Source organism: Rhinoraja longicauda, chromosome 35 (assembly GCF_053455715.1).
Source record: "Rhinoraja longicauda isolate Sanriku21f chromosome 35, sRhiLon1.1, whole genome shotgun sequence".
NCBI lineage: Eukaryota > Metazoa > Chordata > Chondrichthyes > Rajiformes > Arhynchobatidae > Rhinoraja > Rhinoraja longicauda.
The window spans coordinates 15,965,580-15,992,484 of NC_135987.1; the positions used below are offsets into that span (position 1 = coordinate 15,965,580).

Genomic DNA, 26,905 nt, shown 5'->3' on the forward strand with positions numbered 1-26,905 from the left:
GTTATTGCAGCAGCCTATCTTTGACCAAAACTGCAAGCACTGTACAACAATACCACAGCAGACAATCATGTAACATATATGCTTAAGATAGTAGAAACCCACCATCTTAAGATATCAGTTTCCTTCAAAGTTAGTAGACATACCACCTTATTTTTCCCTTTAAAAAGATGTGAAGAATGTTGTACGAACGATAAAGCATGTTTGCTTTGGAAGCTTACATACACCAATAAGTCTAAACAGATAAACTGGGCTTAGATGTCCTGAGACCACCATGAACCAGTTCCAATCCCATCTCTCTAGTCACTCTTTCCTGGCCAACTACTTAAGGGTTTTAGCCAGTGGTTAAATTAGTCATCATCTCTACAAGGCCAGGTGCATCTTATTCCTCCCACTCTTCGCAACACTTTTTTCAGAGCAATGCATTATTGGACATTACCTTTCAGCAACAGGACATATGTGAACAGATTGCCCCTGTGAACATCTTAACCCCTTACTAAGTGGTCTGTGCAATATACATACACATTATAATGTCTTGCCAATTCTTTTAATTGCACTTGTGAACTTGCTGCAGTCTCTTGCCATTATGTATTTGAGGTGGAAACTAATTCAGTATGTCTTCCTCAATGTCTTAGTTACCTTCAGTGGTATTCACAGCATCTCTGAGTAGATTCATAGGTGTACCCATATCCAATCTCGGTTTCTGCAGCTTGGAACTTCCGTATTTCTTATCTTCGTCGCCATGTAATAATGTATAATGGGATTAAACGACCAATTTTAAGGTAGCAATATCCCTAACACCCAGCAGACTGCAGATAGAGTCAGACAGTTGTACAGCACAGAAATGAACCCTCTGGTCCACCCACCTCTTCAAGGTGACCTTTTATTATACACCTATCAGCCAAAACATTATGACCACTGACAGGCGAAGTGAATAACATTGATTATCTTGTTACAATGGCATCTGTCAAGGGCCAGGATATATTAGGCAGCAAGTGAACAGTCAGTTCTTGAAGTTGATGCGTTGGATGCAGGAGAAATGGGCAGGAGTAAAGACCTGAGCGACTTTGACAAGGGCCAAATTGCTATGGCCAGACGACTGGGTCAGAGCATCTTGTGGGGTGCTCCCGGTCAGCAGTGGTGAGTACCTACCGACAGTGGTCCAAGGAGGGACAAATCACAAACCGGGGACAGGGTGTTGGGTACCCAAGGCTCATCGATGCGCGAGGGCAATGAAGGCTATCCCGTCTGGTCCGAACCGGCAGAAGGTCTACTGTGGCACAAGCCACAGAAAATTTTAATAGTGGTCACGGGAGGAATGTGCCACAATACACAGTGCATCGCACCCTGCTGCCTGTGGGGTTGCACACGGAGGACCAACAGCATTTTAGGCAGGTGGTCATAATGTTTTGGCTCATCAGGTCATAATGTTTTGGCTGATCGGTGTACTTCACATTAATCTCATATGCATGTATAAAATAATCTTATTGGCAATGCATTTATTGTGAGTTATAAGTATTAGCGTTGTTCATTGTTCAATTCTGGGCATAGTTGTTGACAAATATGGATTTTTAAAAAGATATTCTTGTGAATGGTTCCATATCACTGGAGTTCCCTGTACCTTCACTCTTATACATTATGATAGCAAGGTGAATTTCACAATTTTACAGTCTGACCATGAGATAGAGCTCAGTATAGAATAGGATAGTAGCTTCAATTTGCAAACTTGCCCATGTTGCTTTGAGATTGCGACTTTGCAACATTGCATTCCATCAGAAGCTGACACAAACCCTCTCTCTAAAGGCAGACAATATCCTGTACACCACATACAATTAATGACATAAATGATGTATTGGTTTTCATGTAGACAAACGTAGGTGCCTAACACACACAGCAAGTTGCCAGGATCAGTAGTGAAATACTCGTCAGTTATTGTATCTTTTTGGAAATGGTGTCAGGGAAAGGAGAATTGGCGACGACACTGTAATAACTTCATACTCACTTCAAATAGCTCCAAGGAATCTTTAACGTCAGTGTCAATCTTTAGAATAGGTTTTTAATTTGATATCTTTTGCGCAGGAGAGCAGGAGTGGATGGATAGTAACGTGTAATCAAAACGAGAAACAAGAAGGGATGAAAATTTCTCCTTTATTTATTTTTTCTCAAAATGCTGCTTTTGCACAGAAAGCCACTTCTGAAAGGTCCATTAAAAGCTTTGGTCATGTTATGTGGATTACGCTTTTATCTGTCTGGACAGTCATGAATCATTTTAGTCATCAATAAGAATTTCCCCAGAGGATGGAGAAATCCTTCAGATGCAGAGTTGCTCCACTACAGGAGCGAAGGGTAGATATTGCCTCTACTTTGAAAAAATTGTGCTTCAAACAGAACACTTCCCCTACTGATAGATGATAAATAATTTCAGAAAGGTAATTATTGCTTCATCAAAACAAAATAATGGTGATAGGTTTCTTGCACAGATCATGCAACAAAATCATTAAACTGCCCTTCATTAATGGCGAGCTGACAATTTTGTTACATGCGATGTATGGACAGAAGAGCTAGTCGCTGCTTGAATGCATCACCAATATTTCATGGAATCTTTAGGCCATTGCTTGCAGTCTCTCTGTGTTGTTAATCTTGGCCGCACAGTATGGTGGGAAAACTTCTATTTTGGCCACACTGTCATGCTGATGTGATGTTGAAGATCCCATGGCACTATTTAAAAAGAAAAATGAAAGTTCTTCTGAAGTGCTAATCAACACTTAACCCTTAACCAGAAACTAAAAAAACAGATGATTTTGGATATTGGTTTAATTGCTGTTTGTGGGATTGTTCATATTTTGTGCATTACAACAATGATTACAATTCATATAAAGTGCTTAGTTGTTTGTAAAGTGCTTTGGGATGCCCTGAGGTTGTAAAAGGTTGTAAAATAAAATTGTGTCTTTCTATTGTTTCTACCAGCTGTGCTCCCCAGTATAATCTATCCAGTATTGCAGGAAACAATGGAACAGAAGGTCTGAGAAAATGTGAAGCTCCTTTTAAATTAAGGGCATCTTTTGGTTTGAAGTAATTGTCTGTATGATTTCTCACTAAGTCTCATCATTAATGGCAACATTCCTCTCACCTACAAAGAGTACTAATGCCTACTCCTCGGCAATGAGTAAAGTTGTAATACATGTTATATGAATGCAAACTTTTCCAAAATCGCATACATTTCTGCACATTTTACTGCAAAATGTTTTGCATTCCTGCCTGAGTAAATTTGTAATGCGATTGATTAGAGCTCTGACCTCCCATTTTTGTCTTCAACTACTTTTATTGATTAAATTGAAACATTTTTTATCCAAATTAGAATGATTTTAAGTTAAAAAAATCGAATTGTTTCTCTGAAGCAGGATTAGCTGAACGTGATGTTAAAACAGGTAATTCCCTGTGCTGGGAACTGACTCCCTATCCAAGTAATGATTAGCTGCACCTGAAAGTTAAATGGTTAAAATCTGTTGCTGCAAATAAACTACTTAATAGTAAAAGTGATGTTATGAAAGCGGTAATCAAATGGTGACAGAAAGAGTGTAAAATATTTTGAAGCCAGTGGAAAGAGGCAGTTAGCCCGACTGTGCTGAAGGGACAATCTGCCATTGGTTTAGTAAAGTTTGCAATTGAGTAATAGTGCATTCAGTTTGCAGTCAATAAAGGCTGTGGACCATAATGTTTCATAGGGAAAATTGGTCTGGAAATTCACCAGTCTCTGGTGAGATATGTTAAAAATGCAAAGTATGGGGACCAACATGTTTTTGGATGGACTTAGTGCTGCAGAATCTTAGCATCCTGTGTATGAGCGCTGGGCATGTTGGAACAGGGATTTTGAAGGCTTTATTGTCTATTTGTCTCACCATTGCATAGTCAATGAAGGAAAACGTGTAGATTTGCACCCAAACGTGTAGATTTGCACCCAAGTCACAGGCAAAGATGGACCAAGGGAAGGGGGAGCAGAGGGAAAGGAGGAATCTCGCTGTCAAAGCATGAGTGTGGTAGGGTTGTAGCAGTTAGTTCAAATGGGATTTGGGGGTGGCAAGAACAGGTAGATTTGGACAGAGGGAATGGGCAAAGAGAGTTTTGTATTTGTTTAAGGAGGAGGTACCTTAAAATGTTACTTGTGCAATTAAAAATTACACAAATTACACTTGTGAAAAATTACACTATTAACATTCCTGTGGTACCAGTGCAAAATAAATTGTTTTTATTTACGCACATGTGTCAGGTTGTAGCTCAGCGGGTAGTCCCTTTGCCTCTGGGTCAGCAGTGGTTCAAGATCAATTGCACAATCCTGCGCACTAAATGCTACGGTGACACTCCAGTGAAGTGTTGAGGGAGTTCTGTGCTGCCAGAGATGCCATCTCTGAGTTGAGATGTCAAATTGAAAGCTTGTCTACCTTTCTCAGTTAGACGTAAAAGCCATGAGAATATTTTGAAGTGAGCAGGGGAGTTACTCAGTTCTCCAGCATCATTAAAAACAGGGTACGTTGCCATCCTGCTGGTGATACCTTGCTGTTTACAAATTAGCCACATCTTTCCTGTGTTACAAACAGGATCTGCACGTTTAAAATATTTCTTTGGATTAGAGTCTTATGGGATGTATTGAAGTTAGAAACGGCAAAGCAGAAATCAACTCTTTCTTCTCTCTTTAATAAAAACATGTTTACCCCACCTCATCACCCACTTTTAAAAAATCCCACCATACTTGAGCAGTGGATTGGTTTGAAGAGAAGAGATATTTATTTATACACTGAGGGGTTCATTTAGGACCTGCAAATCTTTGCACTGTACTTTTCTTGGAGCAAGTAATATAGGCCCGAATATGGGTTTCTGAAAGGTGTGAGAATTATTATTCTCTCTTTCCATGCAACCTTTTTGGGAGAAGCTCCAAGTGAAACAGTCTCTCAATGCATCGAGCACACACTGCATGGAGTAGAACTCCAACCCAGGGGATCTTCCGGCCACTTTACAAACCTGTACTGACTCCTCTGAATGATGTTCCTGGAAATGTTCCTAAAACATGGTGCTTTTACAATAAAGTTGCAAATTTCATCTTAATTGTGACCACATGGATCCCCCTTCATGTCTCATGGAACATACTGGTGAGAGTCACTGAAAACACAATCTAGCTGGAACAAGTTATTGTTCTGAATCTGTCCTATCAAGTATAACATTGCCCTTTACTTCACAAGATGTTTGAATCATCATAATTCTTTCACTGGCCAAATGGGAATATTTTGTTCTGTGACAACAAAAACTGGCATAAATTGCTCAGTCACTTGGTTTCTGAAAGAACCCACTCCATCTAATGGCAACCTTTCCCTCTTAATGCACAAGATGCATTGCACCTTCATAAAAAGTTTGTCCTAATGCAATAAGGCATGTGCAATGCATTTCTGTAATATGCTGCCCTGACATAACATTGTCATTATTCTGCAGTCAATTTGAATTACAGTGATATAATATTGCTACTATATGTACTTTGTGCTCCTTATAAATATATTACAACAGATTAATTTTATACTTTCATAAACTTGCAATAGACTTTTCTAAACATTTGCCATGAATATCTATATTGCATTTGTGTGATGCACATCTAAGCCAGATGTCTCGATCTCAGATAGAGGTCAGGATGAATTTCCTGGTTGTTGAATCTGCGGAATTCTCTATCCCAGGGGGCTGTGGAAACATTGAGTTAATTCAAAACAGAGATTAAACGATTTCTAGATATTAAGGGAATTAAGGAATGGGGATACTGCAGGGAAATGGTGCTGGTGTAGATTTGTCGGGCATAGATCAGGATGGCCAAGCAAGCTTCCTCTTTTGTTCTCAGTAATATACTACATTAATTAGTCTGCTGTACACATCCCCTCTATTACATTAATGCAATACATTACTGCATTATACTACCGTAACAAATTTCCACTGTGTACTGCTTTAATGCACCTAAATTCCAAGTGTGATATTATTCCACATGGATGGAATAAGAAGTTGTGTATCAAGGTGGATTCTTTAAGACATCTGTGAGCTGGGAAATGGTCACTATTGTTTAAAAGTAACAGCGTGCCTTGGATATTGTTCTCCGTCATACTATTTCGATTAACTTCAAAATAAATGTGCATGCTCAGCCCTGAATACGAGGTGAGTTTTGACTGCTTTTGGTTTCCGAGATGTAGCAGTTTAATAAATTAGCTGACAGGAAGTAGATTATTGTTAAAACCACTGGTGTCAAGGGAGCATCCTCTCATCAGCTGGTCAAAGTAGGAGGCATTTATTTCCAAGCCTGCACAGTGAAGTTACTATACCAGCCCGAACATTTGCATGATTCATGGGGCTAAAAAACACATCGTGCCTTGAGAAAATGTACTGGTTTGAATGGGCCAATTAAGTTAATTAGTTAACTAACCCATTACTCTTTGTCTTGCAAAGGGAGTGAATATTAAACAAGTTAAATCAGGTCAGACTAATCCATTAGAAGAGGTGTAAAACTGAACCTGCTGCTCCAAAGGAGGTGTTAAATGTAGCATTTCCTTGTTTCCTATTGGATTCATTCCTCATAAAATCAAATTTGAGTTCAAAAGCAGGAAATATATGAGCAGCTGTGCTGATGAAAGTGAAATGCAACATTTGGAACTGGTATCACAAAGTAGTCCAGTGACAAAACAAAAATCCTCAATGTTGGCATATCTGGAGGTGCCTGAGAGCAGATTAGAAACACACAAACAACAGTTCATGAAGTCCTCGGAGCAGCTATCCGAGCAGCTAAAGGAAGGCCCAGTATTTCAAAAACACATCGCATCTCAATGTGCCTCCCACACAGTGCACTTGCTTTCATAGAAACTTTGAAAACTGGAGCAGGAGAAGGCTGATTAAGAGTCAACTCTGTCATTGAGTGAGACCATTGGCTGATCATCAATCTCAATACCATACTCTTACTCTCTTCCCACATGCCTTGATGCCATTTACATTTTTAATTTTATCTGTAGAAAGAAAGAACTGCAGATGCTGCTTAATACACAATTGGACACAAAGTGCAGGAGTAATGCAGCAGGCCAGGCAGCATCTCTGGAGAACATGGATAAGTGATGTTTCAGGTTGTTAAATGATACATATCCATGTTCTCCAGAGATGCTGCCTGACCTTCTGAACTACTCCAGCACTTTGCGTCCTTTTAGAATTTTTTCTAGCTAAAATATTCACTGAATAAACCTTTACAGTCCACTGAATAAAAATATTCACTGAATAAACCTTTAGAGTCTTCTGTGGTAGTGATTTCCGCAGGTTCACTGGCCTTTGATTGAAGAAATTTCTCCTTATCTCAGTACTAAAGCTCTTGCCCTGTAAGGTGTATCCTAGACAGATCAACTAGGGGAAACATTCTCCCCATATCCACTTTATCGAGCACTGTCAGCATTTTTAAAGTTTCTATTAGATCTCTCATTTTTCTAAACTCTAGTGAATGCAAGCCAAGTTGACGATCTCTCCACCAATAGCAATCAGGCTGTCCTGGGAATCAGTCAGGTGAACCTATACTACACCCCCTCACTGGGTATCTTTTCTTAAGCAGAAAAACACTATAGCACAAGAACAGGTCCTTGGGCCCACGATGTCCATGCCGAACATGATACCTAACCTAATCTAATTAAACAAATCTCCTCTGCCTGCATGTGATCCATATTCCTCCATTCCCTCCATTTCCATGTGTCTAAAAGCCAAGTAAGGAGATCAAAACCTCACATAATACGCCAAATGTGGTCTCAAAAAGACCCTGTATAATTATTGCCAGGCAAATTTGGCTCCTGTACTCAAATCATCTTACAAACCATTTGCCTTCATAAATGTACGCTGCACCTGTACAAGAACACCAAGTCCCTTTGTATATTCATGCCTTCTAAAATACACACTTTAAACAATACATCACTTTGCTGTTTTTGCTGCTGAAGCGGATAACTTCATTTAATCAATGTTTTACTAAGTCCTCATTGTCTAAGAGGTATAAGGATGAACACTTCTTAAAGATAATAAAAATGATGATTCCACCCGGAGAACATTTTTGTACCTAAAATATCCACTAAATAAAAATAAATATGCCCCATAATGTTCTCAAAAAATGGCACACATTAATAAACAAATGCCTAAAATAGCTACAGAGTATGATATTTCCATTGAATGAATTGATACTTACAAGCATTGATCAGTTTTGAAACCACAAGGTGCAGCTGGACATTTGAAGACTACTTTCGCAAACAGTGCCAAGGATGGAGCCACTGACATCATGGATCTTGAAGCTGATTGCATTTACACAAAGATTGGTTTCTTAATATGTATAAATATGTTTGTCAACAAAGTCCGACATGGGGCAGACCTCATGAGTATGTGGATTATTGGTTATCAGGTCATCAGGCTACAAGGACTGATTGTGCACTGTTTTTGAGAGTAGCGCTGTTCAATGCAAGAAACCCGGCAGCTAATTTGTGCAGAGAAAGCTCCCAAAATCAACCATATGATAATGGCTCGGTAAACTTAAACCAGTGAATTGCTGTGAGTTGTTACATTTCAATATGTGCTGACTGAGATCGAAATGAGCAGAAAATGGTTGTGCTGTGAACCTAACATGTTGGGCTATGAACTGGGGTGATGTTCATGAGGTCCCTGTGGCTATCAACCTGTACAACTCCTCCCCCTTCTGTCGTGGGATAGAATGCCCCCTCCCCCAATCTTTGCACATCCCCAATCCTTTCCACACATCACTTTAATTTCATGTTTCATGTATTTTGTATTTTATGACTGTTGGCAGATCAATTTCCCTCCTGGGATAAATAAAGTTCTATCGTATCGTATCGTTCGCGAATAAGAATGTGTCTTTGGCCTTTAACTCTAGTGCCAATTGCCACTCTGGAAACATTTCTGGATGAACCCACTAGGGGGAGCACCTTGCTGCACCTACACGTCAAGCCAGCATTGAGAGGACTGGCTGAAAGTGACTCTTGGGGCAGTAGCAAACAACTCCTGCCTGGAACGACAACAGAAATTAAGAGTAAAGGATGTAACTTCTTGTTAACCCGATCTGAATCTCTGTTATTAGCCAATTTTTTTTTTAACAGAAGAGTTTAAGTTAACAATAAATACTAATTATGCTGAGCAGGTTGTTTGAAGATGTGTTGTGAAAGGTCCCAGTCTCAGATATATGTTATCATGAAAATTATGGGGAGGGACTGAAGAACAGGTGCTGAGTTCTTTGTTTTATAAACCATTATGGATATTATCCCGCCATAACGGTACACAGCAGGAAGCTTTGCTCCATTTCCAATCAATAGGAGAACAGAAGCTAGCTGGTCAGGCCCAGCGCCACAGGATGGATGGTGGTAATTAATCCGCTCACTTTGGGGGTAGAAAGGAAGACTATCCTCTCTCCACAAATACATCAGAAATGAAGAGTCTCTGTTTAACTGCCTAGATAAGACTTTAATCTCCCCTGTTATCTTAGCCAGGCCATTAAAAAATATAGCAATGCTGGCCATGCACACTGGTGTAATCAGGTCCATTAGTTGCCACAGCAACCAAGACAAAGGTTAAGTCATTTTCCAGGAGATGAGCACCGCAGATTATAGCAATATGCCACCTTATTGTCAATCTTTTTAATTAAAACCTTAGGCAGTGTTAACAGAGGGGATCTCATGGCCACAGTAAATATTAAGGGTGGAATTACCTATCTCTAATTTCCTGTTGCCCTTTAAGGCTGCTGATCTTGCAGATTCATGGAGAGCTTCGCAATGAGGTAGTGCACGGATACACTCGGTGAACGCTGAGCTGGGCAACAAAGAAGCAGGAATAGTTAACACAATACATACAGTATTAGACTATGCATGCCTAGTGGTTATATTACCAGACCAAACGTCTAGACTGATTAGACATAATTTCAGATGCCACCATAATGGCTGGAAAATGTAATGCTGTAGATTAGGAATCAGTAAATTGGGGCATGGGATTGTGAAGGAAGCATGAAACTATTAAATTGTTACCAAAAAAACCTGGTTCACCTACATCATACAGAGAGGCATTCCACAACATTACCCCGGTTACATAGAAACATAGAAAAATAGGTGCAGGAGTAGGCCATTCGGCTCTTCGAGCCAGCACCGCCATTCAATATGATCATGGCTGATCATCCTAAATCAGTTCCCCGTTCCTGCTTTTTTCCCCATACCCCTTGATTCCTTTAGCCCTAAGAGGTACCGTAAATCTAACTATGCATTGAAATAACACGTTAAGTGGAATCTATAATATATTGTCAGTGTAGAATCATCACAATTTTTCAAATCCTTTTTTAAATGATAGTGGCTCTTTACTCTGAAATTGCCCTGCGCTGCTAACTAACAGGTTCAATGATCTGGGCTCATTCCTTGACTTCTGATGCTGTCGTTGTGGAGTTAGCATGTTCTTTTAGTGACCATATGGGTTTCCTCAGAGAGCTTCATCTAACATCCCAAAAAAATAAAATGATGCTTGATGGTCATTTTGGGTTGATGGGCCTGTTCCCATGCAGTTTCTCTCTCTCTCTCTGACTGTGTGCTGGTTGGGAAGTGAATTCGTTATTGCTAATTAATTCTTAGTGTGGGAGGTGAACTGTATTGTTAGAGAGAATAGAATCTAGGAAAATAAATGGGGAGAATGGAATTGATGGGATTGGTTTGAGAGCTTGCATAGACTTTATGGACCAATTAGTACCATCTATGATCCGATACGATACAATACGATAGAACTTTATTTATCCCAGGAGGGAAATTGGTCTGCCAACAGTCATAAAACACAACAAGATACATGAAAAAAAATAATTAAAGTGACGAGTGGAAAGTCCAGGATTGAGGATCTGCAGCATCTTGCTGCAGACGTTGAAAGAGCGGAGCCTCCTCAGAAAGTACAGGCGGCTTTGTCCCTTCTTGTACAGTGCCTCAGCGTTCCTGAACCAGTGCAGTTTACTGTCCAGGTAAACTCCAAGGTACTTGTACTCCTTGGTAAACTGCACATCCACACCCTTGATGGAGACGGGGGACAGGGGTGTCTCTCTCCTCCTAAAGTCCACCACTAACTCCTTAGTCGTGTCGGTGTTGAGCTGCAAGTGATTCAGCCCACACCACTCAACAAAGTCGTTAACTACACCTTTGTATTCAGCTTCCCTCCCCTCAGCCCACAATTGTAGAGTCATCTGAAAGCTTCTGCAGGTGGCAGGAGGCCGAGTTCTATCTGAAGTCCGAGGTGTAAATGGTGAACAGGAAGGATGAGAGGACCGTCCCCTGTGGGGCCCCTGTGTTGCTCACTACCATGTCCGAGACACAGTTCTGTCGCCTGACATACTGTGGTCGTCCAGTCAGGTAGTTGGTGATCCAGGACACCAATGGAGCATCCACCCGCATCTTCGTCAGTTTGCTCCCTAGCAGTGCAGATGATGTTAATAGGAAGATAAGAAAGTCACAGTTCAAGGAGTAGAACAGAGAACATAGGAACAGGCTCTATGCTTCACAGCATCTGTGCCAAACTTGATGCCGTTAAACTAATCTCCTCTGCCTACACAAGATCCATACCATTGCATTCTCTGCATATCCATGTGTCTAAAAGCCTATTAAATACCAATATTGTACCTGCTTTCTCCACCACTCCCGGCAGTGCATTCCAGGCACCCATCTACTATAAATATTGTTCATTGTTCAATAATGAACAATAAGTACTTGCTTTGCTCGCAATCCCCTTAGCAATGCCCTTATTTTGGAGAAAATCTTGTTAGTGATCACCTCTTGTTCTTCATTGGTTCTTGATTCGTCTCACTGGATTCACACACATGCCCTGTAGTAAATTATATTATCATCATAATTTTTACCTTCAGGACAGTATGATAGTCCCTTTAACAAGAACTGCTCTAACGATCAGTGTTTTAAACATGGATGCTCTACAAAACCCCTTTTAAAACAATGTATGAATTTACAGCTGAGACGTCAAGCTTTGGGATGTTTTTAACAAGCAGGCTCTTCTTTGCAACATGCCCAGTGCTTCTGACATAACGACTTAGCTGGAGCAGAACTTTGACTCACTCACCTATCCTGACACATGCCATCACCACCCTCCCTCCTCCCTCCATTTCACAATGTGTTAATGTGTTTGGGTCGAATGATTTTTGGAATCATGTCAAGTCATGTCAAGTGCTTCATTGAACCAATTACTTTGCAGTACCGTAAGTTGTGATGTAGAAAAACATGGCAACAGTTTCTCACATGGCAAATTCCAATAGAAAGCAAGGGATAGACACGCAGAAATGCAGATGCTGCTTTACGTAAAAAGTCACAAAGTACTTTTTAACATTGGAGTTTAATGTGTTTATTTAACACCTCCGTTAATATACCAACTATGTTGTTAACTCTTTCGTTTAGTTTAGAGATGCAGCGCGGAAACAGACCCTTCAGCCCACCGAGTCTGCACCGACTAGCGATCCCCGCACATTAACACTATCCTACACCCACTAGGGACAATTTACACATATGCCAAGCCAATTAACCTACATACCTGTATATCTTTGGAGTGTGGGAGGAAACAGAAGATCTCGGAGAAAACTCGGAGAAGCTCTCATGGCAGAGATCAGCCATGATTGAGCGGCAGAGTAGACTCGATGGGCCGAATGGCCTAATTCTACTCCTACAAACTTGTGAACGTGCTGGAGTAACTTAGCAGGTTAGACAGCATCTCTGGAGAACATGGATAGGTGACGTTTAGAGTGACCGCGAATGGAAAGTTATCCACAATGAAGAAATCACAACCTGCGCCAGACCTCTGCTCTTTTCAACATACTGCAAGAGAATAATTAACACGCAACTAAACTCTACATTGTAACTGAGCCTAACTACCCAAGTCAGAAAGATGAGCACAGCGAGTTCCACTGCTTATCAAAAAAATTAATTGGCGAAAACCAATCTCATTAAATATTGGAGACTTTTAATATTAATTTCCCTGTCTTTTTAACATTGGAGTTTAATGTGTGTATTTTACACCTCAGTTAATATAACAACTATGTTATTAACTATTATTCAAAGAATCAAAACACATGAAAATTGTTAGGTTCCGTAATAACTGAGTTTGTGTAACTGATAAATGGCTCAGACTATTTCACATATATGTGGCTGCTTCCAGAGATGAAACATATCCTAAATATCCCACTAACTGCCTACCAGACCTGGCTTCATCATTCTAAATTTCTTTGGACTTTGATGGGGGGGGGGGGGGGGAGTGACCCTACCCCTCACCTCTCTCGACCAGCTATCTCCCCCTACTCCATCAGTCTGAAGAAGTATCTCAACCCGAAATGTCATCTGTCCATCTCTCTCCACAGAGGCTGCCTGACCTGCTGAGTTCTTCCGGCAGTTTGTTTCTTGCTCAAGACTCCAGCATCTGCAGTTACCGAGTCTTCCTTTTGGATCGATTCAGTGTGATAACGCAATAGTATGCTGCTTAGCACCCTGTCCATTGAACTGGCAATAGACACAAAAAGCTGGAATAACTCAGCCGGGACAGGCAGCATCTCTGAAGAGAAGGAATGGGTGGCGTTTCGAGTCGAGACCCTTCTTCAGACTGATGTCGGGAGAGTGAGATACATAGATAAGGAAGTGTAAGGTGTGAAAATAGGACAAATCCTCATTCCCTTTGTTCTATTTTCACACCTTATACTTCCTTATCTATGTATCTCCCTCTCTGTAGTTCAGAACCTATTTGGAAGTTGTAATGTTTAATAGCCTGATGGTTCTGGGGAAGAAGCTGCTCCTGAACCTGGACGTTACAGTTTTCAGGCTCCCATTCCTTCTTCCTGATGGCAGGAATGAAATGAGAGCATGGCCAGGGTGTGTGGGTCTCTGGTGATGCTGGCTGCCTTTTCGAGGCAATGTCTCCTGTAGATCCCTTCGATGGTGGGGAGGTCAATACGTATGCTGACACCAATCGTAAATTTTTCAAAAATAATAAAGGTATAAAGGGTATCAAAGTAATTCCAGAATACTGGATCAATTAATAGGATAAGGAACCTCAGGCTATAACCAACAAAAGGCAGATTATGGACTGACACCAAACAGTGTTTCTGTAATGTAGGATATTGGAGACAAAATTCAGGTATCATTAAAGAAAATGTGGGGGAATTATAAGGTTTTTCTTCAGCATGAACGGGCACAGATTAAACAATGAGAAGAAAATGTGCAATCACAGTTTACGATTTCCACTGAGTGTTAGCCCAGGAAGTGGATCTCCAGGGAACGCAGCACTGGTGTGGCTACTGCCTTTCAGTGAGGTGTTAACTGAAGTCCCGTCTGTCTCCTCGAGGAATAAATATTTCCATGCCATTCTTACAAAGATGAACAGGGGATTTGTCCCTATTTTCCCAGCTAATTCATCCCTCACCCAAAGCCTACAGTAAGAGGCCGTCTGGTTATTATCACATTTGTGGGAATTTTCCACTTACAACTCGCTGCTATATTTTCTGCATTGCAGCAAAGACTACATTCCAAAATTGCTTCATTGATTGTAATGCACTTTGACACATCCTGAGGTTGTGGAAAGTGCTATATAAATGAATATTTTTCCTTTAAACCAAGTCATGCTATATTAGTATCTGTGGCTTTTATTACTTTTAATCTAATCTGGTCCCTGAAAGTCTGGTAGGGTCCTGGAATATTATTTTTAAGAAAAAAAAGCTTAACATAGAAACATAGAAACATAGAAAATAGTTGTAGGAGTAGGCCATTCGGCCCTTCGAGCCAGCACTGCCATTCAATATGATCGTGGCTGATCATCCAGAATCAATACCCTGTTCCTGCTTTCTCCCCAAATTCTTTGATTCCGTGATAAACGATAGTTATTATAAATGTGCAACCATTGAAATTCCTTTTTATCTAGCTTCTGTCGCCGTGTAGATGTTCCTTCCCCAACATCTAACCCCGCAGTTTACACGACCTGTGTCTATAACCAAGAAAGAGGGACCTAACTTTGGTTCTTTAACTGCAAATAGATCTTGTGTCATTTACTTATAGCTGCAATAGCTCATGAAAATGGATCTTTCCGATATACCACAGGATGGTTGAGGAGATGACCTGCAGGATCGCTCCAGCAACTGTCCTGGGACCCGGGCTTTAACAGCATAAACTTCAATAAAATGAAAGAGAAAACATTTTAAAAATCCATACACTTAAAACCGCTGTGCTCACTTAACAGGTAAGTGAAGCAGAGTGTACCCACTTAGGTGAGTGAGAGTGACAGCTTGTTGTAAAACAAAAAGGAACATTTGTCATACCATCAAGTCTAATGTATTATAGATAATGCTCAAATTTTAAAAATCAGCATATGCGTGGAAATTTGTGTTGGTAAGCGGATAGAAGTAAATGCTGGGTAACTAATATAATCAATATTGTAATAAATAGGAAATGGGCTGTCCATCGAAAATGATAAATTAATCATCAGTATCACTTCTATTAAACCTTTTGAGGCTACCTTCCTAAGTATGAAAAGGTGTTTTTATCTTTGGAACTTGTATAGTTCTGATTAGGGAAAAAAACCCACATCCTTCCTTCGCTCATTGTTCTTTGAAATTGCAGGCTTACAGTTTTTCAGCCAAGATAATGTTTTAACAATCCACTTGCTGGTCCTATACACATTCCCACATATTAGGTGCTGAAACAGTTTCCTGAACCGAGCAGCGAGATCAAATGGTCTGCATTTTCAATGATCTTCAATTCTTACCCAGGGAAAGCAGGGACAGCATTGACAGGATTCATTATTTTCAGTGGTGCGTTGAAGGCTGTGGTAAGACTTGATAGAAGTACATCAAATTATAAGGGGCAGAGATAAGGGAGAAAATTGGAGCCTTTTTCCTAGGGTGAAAATGTCAAAGACTTGAGTGCGTGGCTTTAAGGGTTTTATCCTTCACAGTTTAAGGATAAGGGGGAAGTCTTTTAGGACCGAGATGAGAACGTTTTTTTTCACACAGAGAGTGCTGAATCTGTGGAATTCTCTGCCACAGAAGGTAGTTGAGGCCAGTTCATTGGCTATATTTAAGAGGGAGTTAGATGTGGCCCTTGTGGCTAAAGGGATCAGGGGGTATGGAGAGAAGGCAGGTACGGGATACTGAGTTGGATGATCAGCCATGATCATATTGAATGGCGGTGCAGGCTCGAAGGGCCGAATGGCCTACTCCTGCACCTATTTTCTATGTTTCTATGTTTAAGGTGAGAGGGGCAAACTTTCAAAGGAGATGTGCAGGGCAAGTTCTCGCCAACGATTTGTGGGTGCCTGGAACACACTGCCAGGGGTGGTAACGCCTGGAACACACTGCCAGGGGTGGTGGTGGAGGCAGATAAGAGAGTGGGATTTCAGTGGCTTTTAAATAGACGCATGGACATGCATGGAAGGTTTGCCCAAGTCAAGTTCCTTTAGCTAGGTTCCACCAAGGTCATGGCAGGAGCACTGGAGATAGTTCCATAGATTTTCATTGCTTTTTACTTACGATGGTGCAGACTATTGTACGCTTTGTCCATTAAAATCAAAGGTAATGTTCCAAACGGGGGAATGGCGCACTGTTTGAGAGGCTTTCTGTAGGAATACAAACATCCCATGGCATTATGAAGGGAGCTCTCAGCCTAGATTACTGATGGTAATCCTACTACCAATCACCACCTAAAGTGATTGGGGTAGAAATTGTACCTTACCTAGCAAAGAGAAACACTTTTCGGATGTTCTCAAAGCCATGGCGAAAAAAAGTAAAATTCTAATGTAATTCCTAATCCAAGTCCCCCAAACTGATGGAGAAGTATCTGGGAAGGCTTGGAGCTCCAAGCAGATGAAGTTTCTCTGATGAATCATGTATAAGCAAGTGCAAATAGCTGAGGGAACATTTAAAAAACCAAGCAACCTGCCCACCTGCCCACCGAGTCCCACCTCCCCCATGTGTGATAGTCTACGTTCTGCCTGGTTACCTCATAACCATTGTGGAACCAAGTCATCCTCAACTCCGAGGGGCAGCTGAGGACAGAGAATACTGTATGATGCCTGTACTCCATTCCAAAATGTGTACCATTGAACAAAATGGTACTGAATATAGAAAGTGTTGTACAGCACAACTGCACTCTTATAGCATGTCCAGTACAGTATGGGTGAACTTCTACCCCATTATCTAGTCATTACTGCACTGCTGTGTTATAGCTGTTGCTCTGTAGATGCTGGCTGCTGTCTTTCCTGCAGTGTAACAGCATGTCAAATCGTCATTCATTGGATGAAAGGCATCTTGTCCCAAGGTTTTGATGAGCATTAAAAAAGAACAGAAGAAATAGACACACGAGGAGGTTTCTCAGCCCCTCATACATCCTCGGCCACTCAGTAAAACCGTGGCTGACCTTTTATCTCAGTGCCACTTTCCTGCATCAAACTCACATCCTTCGATTCGCTTAACATCAAAAAAAAATCTGTCGGAATATTCTGAATGACTGAGCCTGCACATTCTTAAAGTAGGAAATTCCAAAGAAATTTCTTCGCATCCCTGTCGTGAATGACTGACTTCTTATTTTCAGACTGAATTCCCCAGTTCTATACACTCCAGCCAAGCTGAATCCCCCAGTTCTATACACTCCAGCCAAGAGAAACATCATCTTTACTTTGACCTTATCAAACTCAATCAGCAATTATGTTTCAATCATATCATCTCTCATTCTTTTAAACTCTAATGTTCAAGTCCAGTTTACTTAATTTCTTCTTGTAAGACAACTCCCTATTCTAGGAATCAATCAGGTCAAACTTTATTGCACTCCCACTATCATAAGTGTATCCTTCTATAGATATCCAAACATCTACTCATACTCCAGGTTTGGTCTCCCCAGTGCCCTAGATAATTGCTGCAAGATGGATTTACTCTTGCTCTCAGATCCTATTGCAGTAAAGTCCATCATACAGTCAGTCTATCTATGTGCTTACTGTATCTGCACATTAACTGTACAGGACACACATGTCCGACTGAACACCATTATATCTGTCTGTAACCACTGCCTCCTCAATCCTGAAGTTTCTCATCACTTTCCTCACCACTGACAACACCATTAAGTTCTATGCCATCAGGAAGCTCAGATATAAGTGTAAAGATGTGTCACAGTAACTAGATACTTGAAGAAAGCAGCTGGAGCAATGAGTATAAAAATCTAAGTTGACACTTCTAGCGTTGGGTTATCAGGTGTGCTGCCTTTTGAATGAGATTTGAACCAGTAATCTTCATGTAAGAATAAATGATCTCAACATCCATTTTCGATGAAAAACAGACATTTCGAGTGTGACCCCCAACCAAGCACATTGAAAGAGATCATCTTTTCGTTATTGCATTGTTGTTTGTTCGAGTTAGCTGAGTATAAACTTTAGTTTCTCTTAATGTCACGTGTACCAAGGGACAGTGAAAAGCTTTTTGTTGTGTGCTATCCAGTCACAGTGGAAAGACTACACATGATTACAAGTTGCTGGCGCAGATGCTGGTACAAATCGAAGGTATAACAAAATGCTGGAGTAACTCAGCAGGTCAGGCAGCATCTCTGGAGAGAAGGAATAGGTGACGTTTCGGGTCGAGACCCTTCTTCAGACTGAAGAAGGGTCTCGACCCGAAACATCACCCATTCCTTCTCTCCAGAGATGCTGCCTGACCTGCTGAGTTACTCCAGCATTTTGTGATACACATGATTACAATCAAGCTGTCCACAGTGTACAGATACAGGATAAAGGGAATAACATAAATTGCCAGATAAAGTCAAGTGAAGATCGATTAAAGGTAATCCGAGGGTTTCCAATGAGGTAGATAGTAGCTCAAGACCACACTCTAGTTGGTGATAGGATGTTACAGTTGCCAGATATCAGCTGAGAAGAAACTGTCCCTGAATCTGGAGGTGTGTGTTTTCATACTTCTGTCCCTCTTGCATGAGGGGAGTGGGGAGAAGAAGGAGTCTCTGGGTTGGGCATGGTCCTTGATTGTGCTGATGGCCATGCCGAGGCAGTGTGAAATGTGGAAGGTGTCAATGGAAAGGAGGTTGGTTTGCATGATGGCCTGGACTGCATCAATAATTCTCTGAGATTTCTTGCGGTCTTGGATGGAGTTGCTCCCAAACCATGCCGTAATGCATCCCGATAAAATGCTTTCTACGGCGCATTTGTAGAAGTTGGTGAGAGTTGTTGGGGACATGCCGAAGCTCCTAAGCATTCAAAGGAAGTAGAGGCCTTGGTGTGCTTTCTTTGCCATTGCTTTGATATGGCTAGTCCAAGACATGTTGCTGGTGATATTTACTCCTCGGAACTTGAAGCTTTAAACCACCTTTACTTCAGCGGCATCAATATATACCAGGGTATGTGTACAGCTTTGCTTCTTCAAGTCCATCACTATCTCCTTTGCCTTGCTGACTTTGAGGGAAAGGATGTTGTCTTGACACCAGGATACAAAGTTTTCAACCTTCTTCCTGTACTCCGTCTCGTCATTATTTGATTTCATCCAGCCCACTACGGAGGTGTCGTCCGTGAATTTGTAAATTGAGTTGGATTTGTGTTTGATTGCACAGGCGTGGGTTTAAAGGAGTAAAGAAGGGGGATGAAATCGCAACCTTGAGGAGCACCAGTGCTGAGGATAATCATAGAGGATGCATTGTCCCTTATCCTCACTGATTGGGTCTTGAGGAAGTTGAGGATCCTAGCTGCTGGGCTTTCCATACACTAACAGTGACCAGCATTAAATACTTAAAATGGAGAAAAAATGATGCTGGTTTACACAAATGGCCAAGGGCTGGTGGTGACATTTACTGACCCAAAAACATTACCTATTGATGTTCTCCAGAGCTGCTGCCTGACCTGGTGAGTTACTCCAGCCCAATTGCCTAATTCTGCTCCTATGACTTTTGGTCTTAGGGAAAGGGGAATACTGGCAGATTGAATAGTAACTTTTAAAATCATACCAGTCAGTTTACAATTTGGATGGGTTTTGCAGAATTGTGTGTATAGATGAAACTGACTAGACACAAGGGAGCCCTTGATTCACCAATCAAATCATTGCATGCAATAACCTTGTATGACGAAGAACGATTATGACAGTGACAGAATTGTACAAGAAGGATCTTGCATTTATGATACTTCTTTAGCCTTACAATGTGCAAAACTGGATTTGCTTTCAAGAAATTGTGTATTAAATGTAGTCATTGTTACACAATTCAATTTTACAAATTTCCTATCATGAAAATTGAATCATGTTTTAACATTTCAAGATTGTTAGAATTTTCCTCATTCATTAATTATTACTTTGGATAGACACAAAATGCTGGAGTAACTCAATGGGTCAGGTTCTGTGGAGAAAATGGATAGGTGACATTTTGGGTCGGGACCCTTCTTCAGACATAAATATATTTATTATTACTCTGCCTTGGCTTTGTAACAAATTCTGATTGGCGATTAAGACTGTCCCCAAAACTAGCAGTGAGATAAGTAATTCCTTTACCTTTTTCAGGTTAGGTGAGGAACATTGGCCAGGACTTTGGAAGAGTTCTTTACTCTCTCTCTGATGGAATTTTTAATACTTGCTTTAAGGGTTGGATTTCAGATAGGTGTTTCAGATTATACTTAAGACAATGTAGCACTCATTCCTACACCTTGGATTGTGTGTTAAAACCTAGATTTGATTGTGAACCCACAATTCTCTTTTTCAGAGATGAAGATATTAACAATCGGCAAACAGATCATGGGCCCTCAGTTTGGGTAAAGTGAATGTTTTCATATAAGTGTTGCTAAAAATGATCTCCCTATCTGTGTGTTTTCAGTTTGGCGCTAACTATCATGGTCTTTGTCAACTATGGAGGAGGGAGCTACTGGTTCTTTGAACATGCACCATGGAACGGTATTGTAATAGAAGTTACTTTTGCATTTTCAAACAAAAAGCATAGACAGCATAATATATAGAAATCAAAATTAGAAATGGAAATCTATGTATTAGTAATCAGGATAGTTACTAACTTTTAATTTCAAGATCATTGCTAAATTTGAGACGGGGAGCTTATGGTGAATGTACAATGTTTTAGTTTATTTACAGAATTAGGTTTTGCATTTTTGTTTTCCTGATTTTCACATCTCCATTAAAATCTGACACATCACCCAATAACTATCAAAGTGTCTGTTTACAAAACCCTTTTGTCTGACACACTTTCAGGTGGAGCAAAAAAAGTTGGATTCACAAGAAATGGGGATGGACAATCAAACCTGAGACCCCAAAATAAATGCGGAAAGCAGAAGTAGCTTCTGCATTTCATTATTGTGCTCAAAAACATCACACGGAATGAATAATAGTTATTTGGGGCATCAAGAGAGAGGCAGGTAAAGAGATGCAGATGTTGATGCTCAACCAGTAACCCAAGTGCTTGCTACTTACGCACTATCCTCCCAGCAGGAAAGATGTGAACTGGAGAGTGCTTGCCTTGATGCTACTGTACTTCAGGTGAATAGGAAGCTTCTCCTGTTATGAACACACAAATCATAGAAAAGTACAGTACAAGAATTGGCACTTCAGCCCACAATGTCCACACCAAACACGATGCCAAGATCGTCTACCTGCACATGTTCTATATCCCTCCATTCCCTGCATATCCATGTGCCTTTCTAAAAGCCTCTTAAATGCCACTATCGTATTGATTACTGATTAGTTTACCAAGGAGGAAGGTGGTGTAGTTGGCTATGGCAGTGTTAGCCAAGATCCAACAGTAATTATGTATTGCAGAGAGTCAAGCAAAGGCTGGACCTATCCATAATTCTTCCAATGAAGCACATTGATATATATATGCAACATCAGTTATACAGGACCAGAGTCTAATGCAGAACAACTGATTGCACTGAGTCGAAAATACAAATCTTTGGCCATTGATTCAAAGTAATTCCTTTATGAAAGCAATAAATCAAAAATTAATATCAGAATTAATATTCACCAGAGATTTGCAACCCGAGTCTCTGTTATTATTGATTGACATATTCCTGCAGGTTTTAAATCTCAAGTCAATTTTACAGGAAGCATATTTCTGCAGGGCCACATGCTAAGCATCCACAAGACCATTCATAAAACGTAATAAATCTTCCTCAGGGAAGGGAGATGGGGGTAATGGGAGGTGGGGGTGGAGCCATAGGCTTACCTGACTTGAGGTCAAAATGGATGTTGGATTAATAGTGTGGGTAGATGCAGAGCAGAGAGAGAGCAATCCTGCCTTGATCACTGAAGAAGGGTCTCAACCCGAAACGTCATACATTCCCCCTCTCCAGAGATGCTGCCTTTCCCGCTGAGTTGCTCCAGCAGTTTGTGCCTATCTTCGGTTTAAACCAGCATCTGCTGTTCCTTCCTATGCAATCCTGCCTCCATCAGTTGCTATTCTTAGCCGCTCTAAGCGTTAGTTCCTCAGGAGGAAGGTGGGCACAAACTGCTGGAGTAACTCAGCAGGACAGGCAGCATCTCTGGAGCGAAGCAATGGGTGACGTTTCGGGTCGAGACCCTTGGAAGCCTCCATACAGGCCAGGAATTTTCTGGAGAAGCGATGGAAGGAAGATTGAAGACATGGGTGGAGAATTTGTGTTTTCTGCTGCCTTTCAAAGATGACAGCAGGATGGGAGAGAGTGGTGGGAAGTGGTGCTCAGCTAAGAGGGATTTGGGAGTGTAAATAAAGATTTCTATCTATATTTAACTTTAATAAACATTTGAAAACATGAAAAATATCCTACTGTTGAATTAAATAGATTTCTGTCACCTTACATGTATTTTTTCTTATTTCATGTTTTCCAGGATTGACTGTAGCTGACCTTGTGATGCCCTGGTGAGCAATAATGAATGTGTCGATGTAATTATACCAACAATTCTCACTTCTTGGCCCATGGTTACAGCCCACATTCAGCATTATTTATTTTGTACAATTATGCTTTTCCTAAATCAGTTGGGAACTGTTCTTTAATAGAAGATGGACAAAAACACTGGAGTAACTCAGCAGAACAGGCAGTAACTCTGGAGAAAAGGAATGGGTGACATTTCGGGTTGAGACCCTTCTTAATAGAAACTTGCTAATAAAACCTTATCATGATATTCAGTCAGTCACAATCAGCATGAAGAAGAGCCCCGACCTGAAATGTCACATATCCATGCTCCCCAGAGATGCAACCTGACCCACTGAGTTACTCCAGCACGTTGTGTCTTTTCTCTATCATGGTATTAGCTAGTGTGACAGATGTGGTGCAACACATCTGGATCATCTTATCAGGAAAGATGGCAGTTGGCTACCACAGAGAAAACTGACTATAATGATTGGATGTGAAATCGGGCTGTTGATAAGAACAAACAAGGTGGAGAACTTTAAGGTAGACACAAAATGCTGGAGTAACTCAGCGGGACAGGCAGCATCTCTGGAGAGAAGGAATGGGTGAAGTCTGAAGAAGGAATGGCTGAAGTCTGAAGAAGGATCTCGACCCGATGGGTCTGAAGAAGGGTCGACCCGAAACATCACCCATTCCTTCTCTCCAGAGATGCGCCTGTCCCGTTGAGTTACTCCAGCATTTTGTGTCTATCTTCGATCTAAAGCAGCATCTGCCGTTCTTTCCTACACAGATGGAGAATTTTCTTCAGTTGGTATCTGAGGTTGGAAGGTCTTTATTAGATTAGGCTGCAATTCTGATGATCAGAGAAAGGAATCAAAGAAAGGTTATTTTTTCACAATCCTGAATTTCAGTACACCTGAAAATATGACACCCATTGGACGATGACTGAGTTATTGATATTTTCAAAAGGGTAGCCGATTGTATACAATAACTCTGATTTGTTGTTTTCACAACCTTGGTCCAGTCAATCAGACCCTAACGCTACTCTCTCTAGACATTGGACATGACACCGTTTGATGTAGAATTCTTCATCAACTCAAGCCTTGCCAAAAACAACACATATACAAAAATGTTGTTAATACTCTGCAGCTCAGGCCCAATTTGTGGCAAGAGAAACAGAGTCAATGTTACAGATTGGAGATCCTTTGCCAAGACTGAAGAGGAGTCAAAAGATGCTTTCACAGCTGCAGTGTGGGTGGGGGTGGAGGATGTCCATGATAGGATAAAACTGAGGTGACCATGGGGATCACTGCACTCAAGGTTGCCGAGTCAATGAGCAAATGACGGCAGTTAGAGAGAGGGACAGAGGCCAAAGAGCCCAGACAAAGAATGTGAGGGTTGCAATATTTGGAGCAGGGGTGAATGGTGAATTCTGGAAGTGGCAGACGGAGGAGAGGGCAAGATGTATCTGCTGGTGGAATCTCTATGAAGGTAGCAGAAAATTACAGAGAGTGATCTATTGAATATGGAGACTTTTGGAGTAGAAAATGAGGACCAAAGGAACTTTATTCTTGTTCTATCCTGGAGTAGAGGGGGTGAGATGTGATCAATGGCTTTGTTAACAACAGTAGAAGGAGGATTTTCACTTGCCGGAAATAACCTTGTCTCCGTTTGCCACTGAAGACTTCGACTCTGATATTTATACACAAGTTCAGAGAGATACAGCATGGAAACAGACCCTTCAACCCACTGAGTCCATGCCAACCATCGATCACCTGTTCACATATTGTACCGATCTCTAGACTCTGTGTTGTACTGGAGGGTCAGGATGGATGATGTGAATTGGAGAATGTTCCTGATGGGAACCATCAGAAGGATGCCTGGTTTGTGGAATCATTTGTGCAGACTGACTTGGTAACCAGGGACTCTATCCATGGGTGGGCAGTTGGGAAAGTAGACATTTAAAAGGTCGAAGCGGTAAAGATTGTGCCCTTTGATGACAGAGTCATTGTTAATTCACAGAATGTTTTGAAGAGTTTTTCTCTAAGCAGAGAGTTTTTTTTTTTTTAGATTTAGATTCTACAGCGCGGAAACAGGCCCTTTCGGCCCACCAAGTCCGCGCCGCCCAGCGATCCCCGCACATTAACACTATCCTACATACACCAGGGACAATTTTTACATTTACCCAGTCAATTAACCTACAAAAAAAAAAAAAATTAAAAAAAAAAAAAAAATAAATAAAAAAAAAATAAAAAAAAAATAAAAAAAATTAACCTACAAACCTGCACGTCTTTGGAGTGTGGGAGGAAACCGAAGATCTCGGAGAAAACCCACGCAGGTTACGGGGAGAACGTACAAACTCCATACAGACGGCGCCCGTAGTCAGGATCGAACCTGAGGCTCCGGCGCTGCATTCGCTGTAAGGCAGCAACTCTACCGCTGCGCCACCGTGCCGCCCACTTATGTTAGCTTATGTTTTTGGAACAGAGAAGGCAGGATTGCATATTTTTAAGAGGAACAATAGAATCCAGGAATGTACAAAAAATGAGAAGAAGTCCAGGCAATGCGATTGCTGTTGCATTTGGCAGCACAGGCAAGCTGTGCTGAATGTCCTCCTCCTGTGCTCATGCTTCCATTAAACTTAAATTTGAAATCTTTGGAGTCAGATGAATGTTCTCCAAGCCAAGCTAATAAAATACACATGGTTTCAAAACAGACCAACTAGTCACCACTGGTTCTCTTGTGAGAAAGTTTCAGTACTTGTAAACCTCCGTTCGGTCTTACACAATCCATGCGTAGTAAGAATCTCCTGCAATATCCTTTACTGTCAATTGAAAGTTACACATCTGGATTCACTAATGCTCACGATCCCACATCGGAAACTAATCGGCAACCCTAGTCCACCTTTCACCTCTGAATAACTGTCAGCGTGGAACTAATGGGGTCCTAAAGAAGGGCAAGATTGTTTTTGGCAAGACTCACGTCACTGAAAGATTCCAAATTATGTTGCATTATACCCAGTGCCAGTAAAAGCTGTGGTAGGCCAGGACTGACTAAACCAGAGGAGTGTAAACTTCAGGTCAGGGCAGCATACCTGCAGCAGAGTGTGATGCCAAAATTGTAGATAACCAAAGAAGGACCATCAGGGTTCTGTAAAAATGCAACTGTGGTTGTTAGTCAATACTGCACTTTAAAAATATGGAAACAGTTACCGTAGAGAATTATCATCCACTTCACAAATCATTAAAATTAATGGCAGACATGGTGGAGCTACTTAAGGTGGAGCCTAACCAGCTCCACAATAGTTGATTTAGTTTGGGGTGGCGGGACATCACTGTGTTTTACTAATGAAAATTGACTCAAGATAAACACAGTCCAGAACAAGAAGAATGACGTGCATTTGTAGAGCACCTCATCATATCTTTCAACACTCTTTATCCCCTACTGCTTCATATGCAGGCAATAACTTTGAAGTACTGTGACCTACTGTGCAGGTGAACCACACAAGCCGGTTGTTGTTGGCAAGACCCTAAAAACATCAGTGAGATGAGATGATGGACTCTTTTGTGGGGTGAGGGGTGGGTTTGGAAGAAGATAAATGTAGGACAAGACATTGAATAATCCCTTGATTTTCTGGTTTCATATTCCATCATAATGAGATCGTTGTGACACAGCAAGACTCCCTCAACTGCACTGCTAAATGAGTCTAGATTATGCGCTTGTATTCCTGAATAGAGACTGGGTCAGACACCCAGGGGTATCTGGTGAACGGACACAAACACACAAGAGTATTTCATCACCTTTTATCTAATCCGAGATGCTTAACAATAAAGGAGACGAAAAGCACATAATTCTCCATTTTTTACTCCAACCTAATGTGGTCAAAAGGGATTAGTGTTGATAGGCATCGCAGTTGACTTAGATAACTTGGGCCAATGGAGCCTGATTCTGCCCTGTATGTTTCCATTATGCTATAGAACAAGCCTACCTTTCATTGGAA

At 41.1% G+C, this 26,905-nt stretch overlaps 1 protein-coding gene across 1 annotated transcript in view; it reads left to right on the top strand.

Annotated features, from left to right (window-relative positions):
- LOC144609965 (heparan-alpha-glucosaminide N-acetyltransferase-like) overlaps positions 1–26,905 on the top strand; it is a 198,711-nt gene that overhangs the window by 103,470 nt on the left and 68,336 nt on the right. The window contains exons 8-9 of the mRNA XM_078428374.1: positions 20,886–20,962; positions 22,883–22,913. Of these exons, the coding sequence (XP_078284500.1) occupies positions 20,886–20,962; positions 22,883–22,913 (108 nt within the window). The remainder of the gene's footprint in view (positions 1–20,885; positions 20,963–22,882; positions 22,914–26,905) is intronic.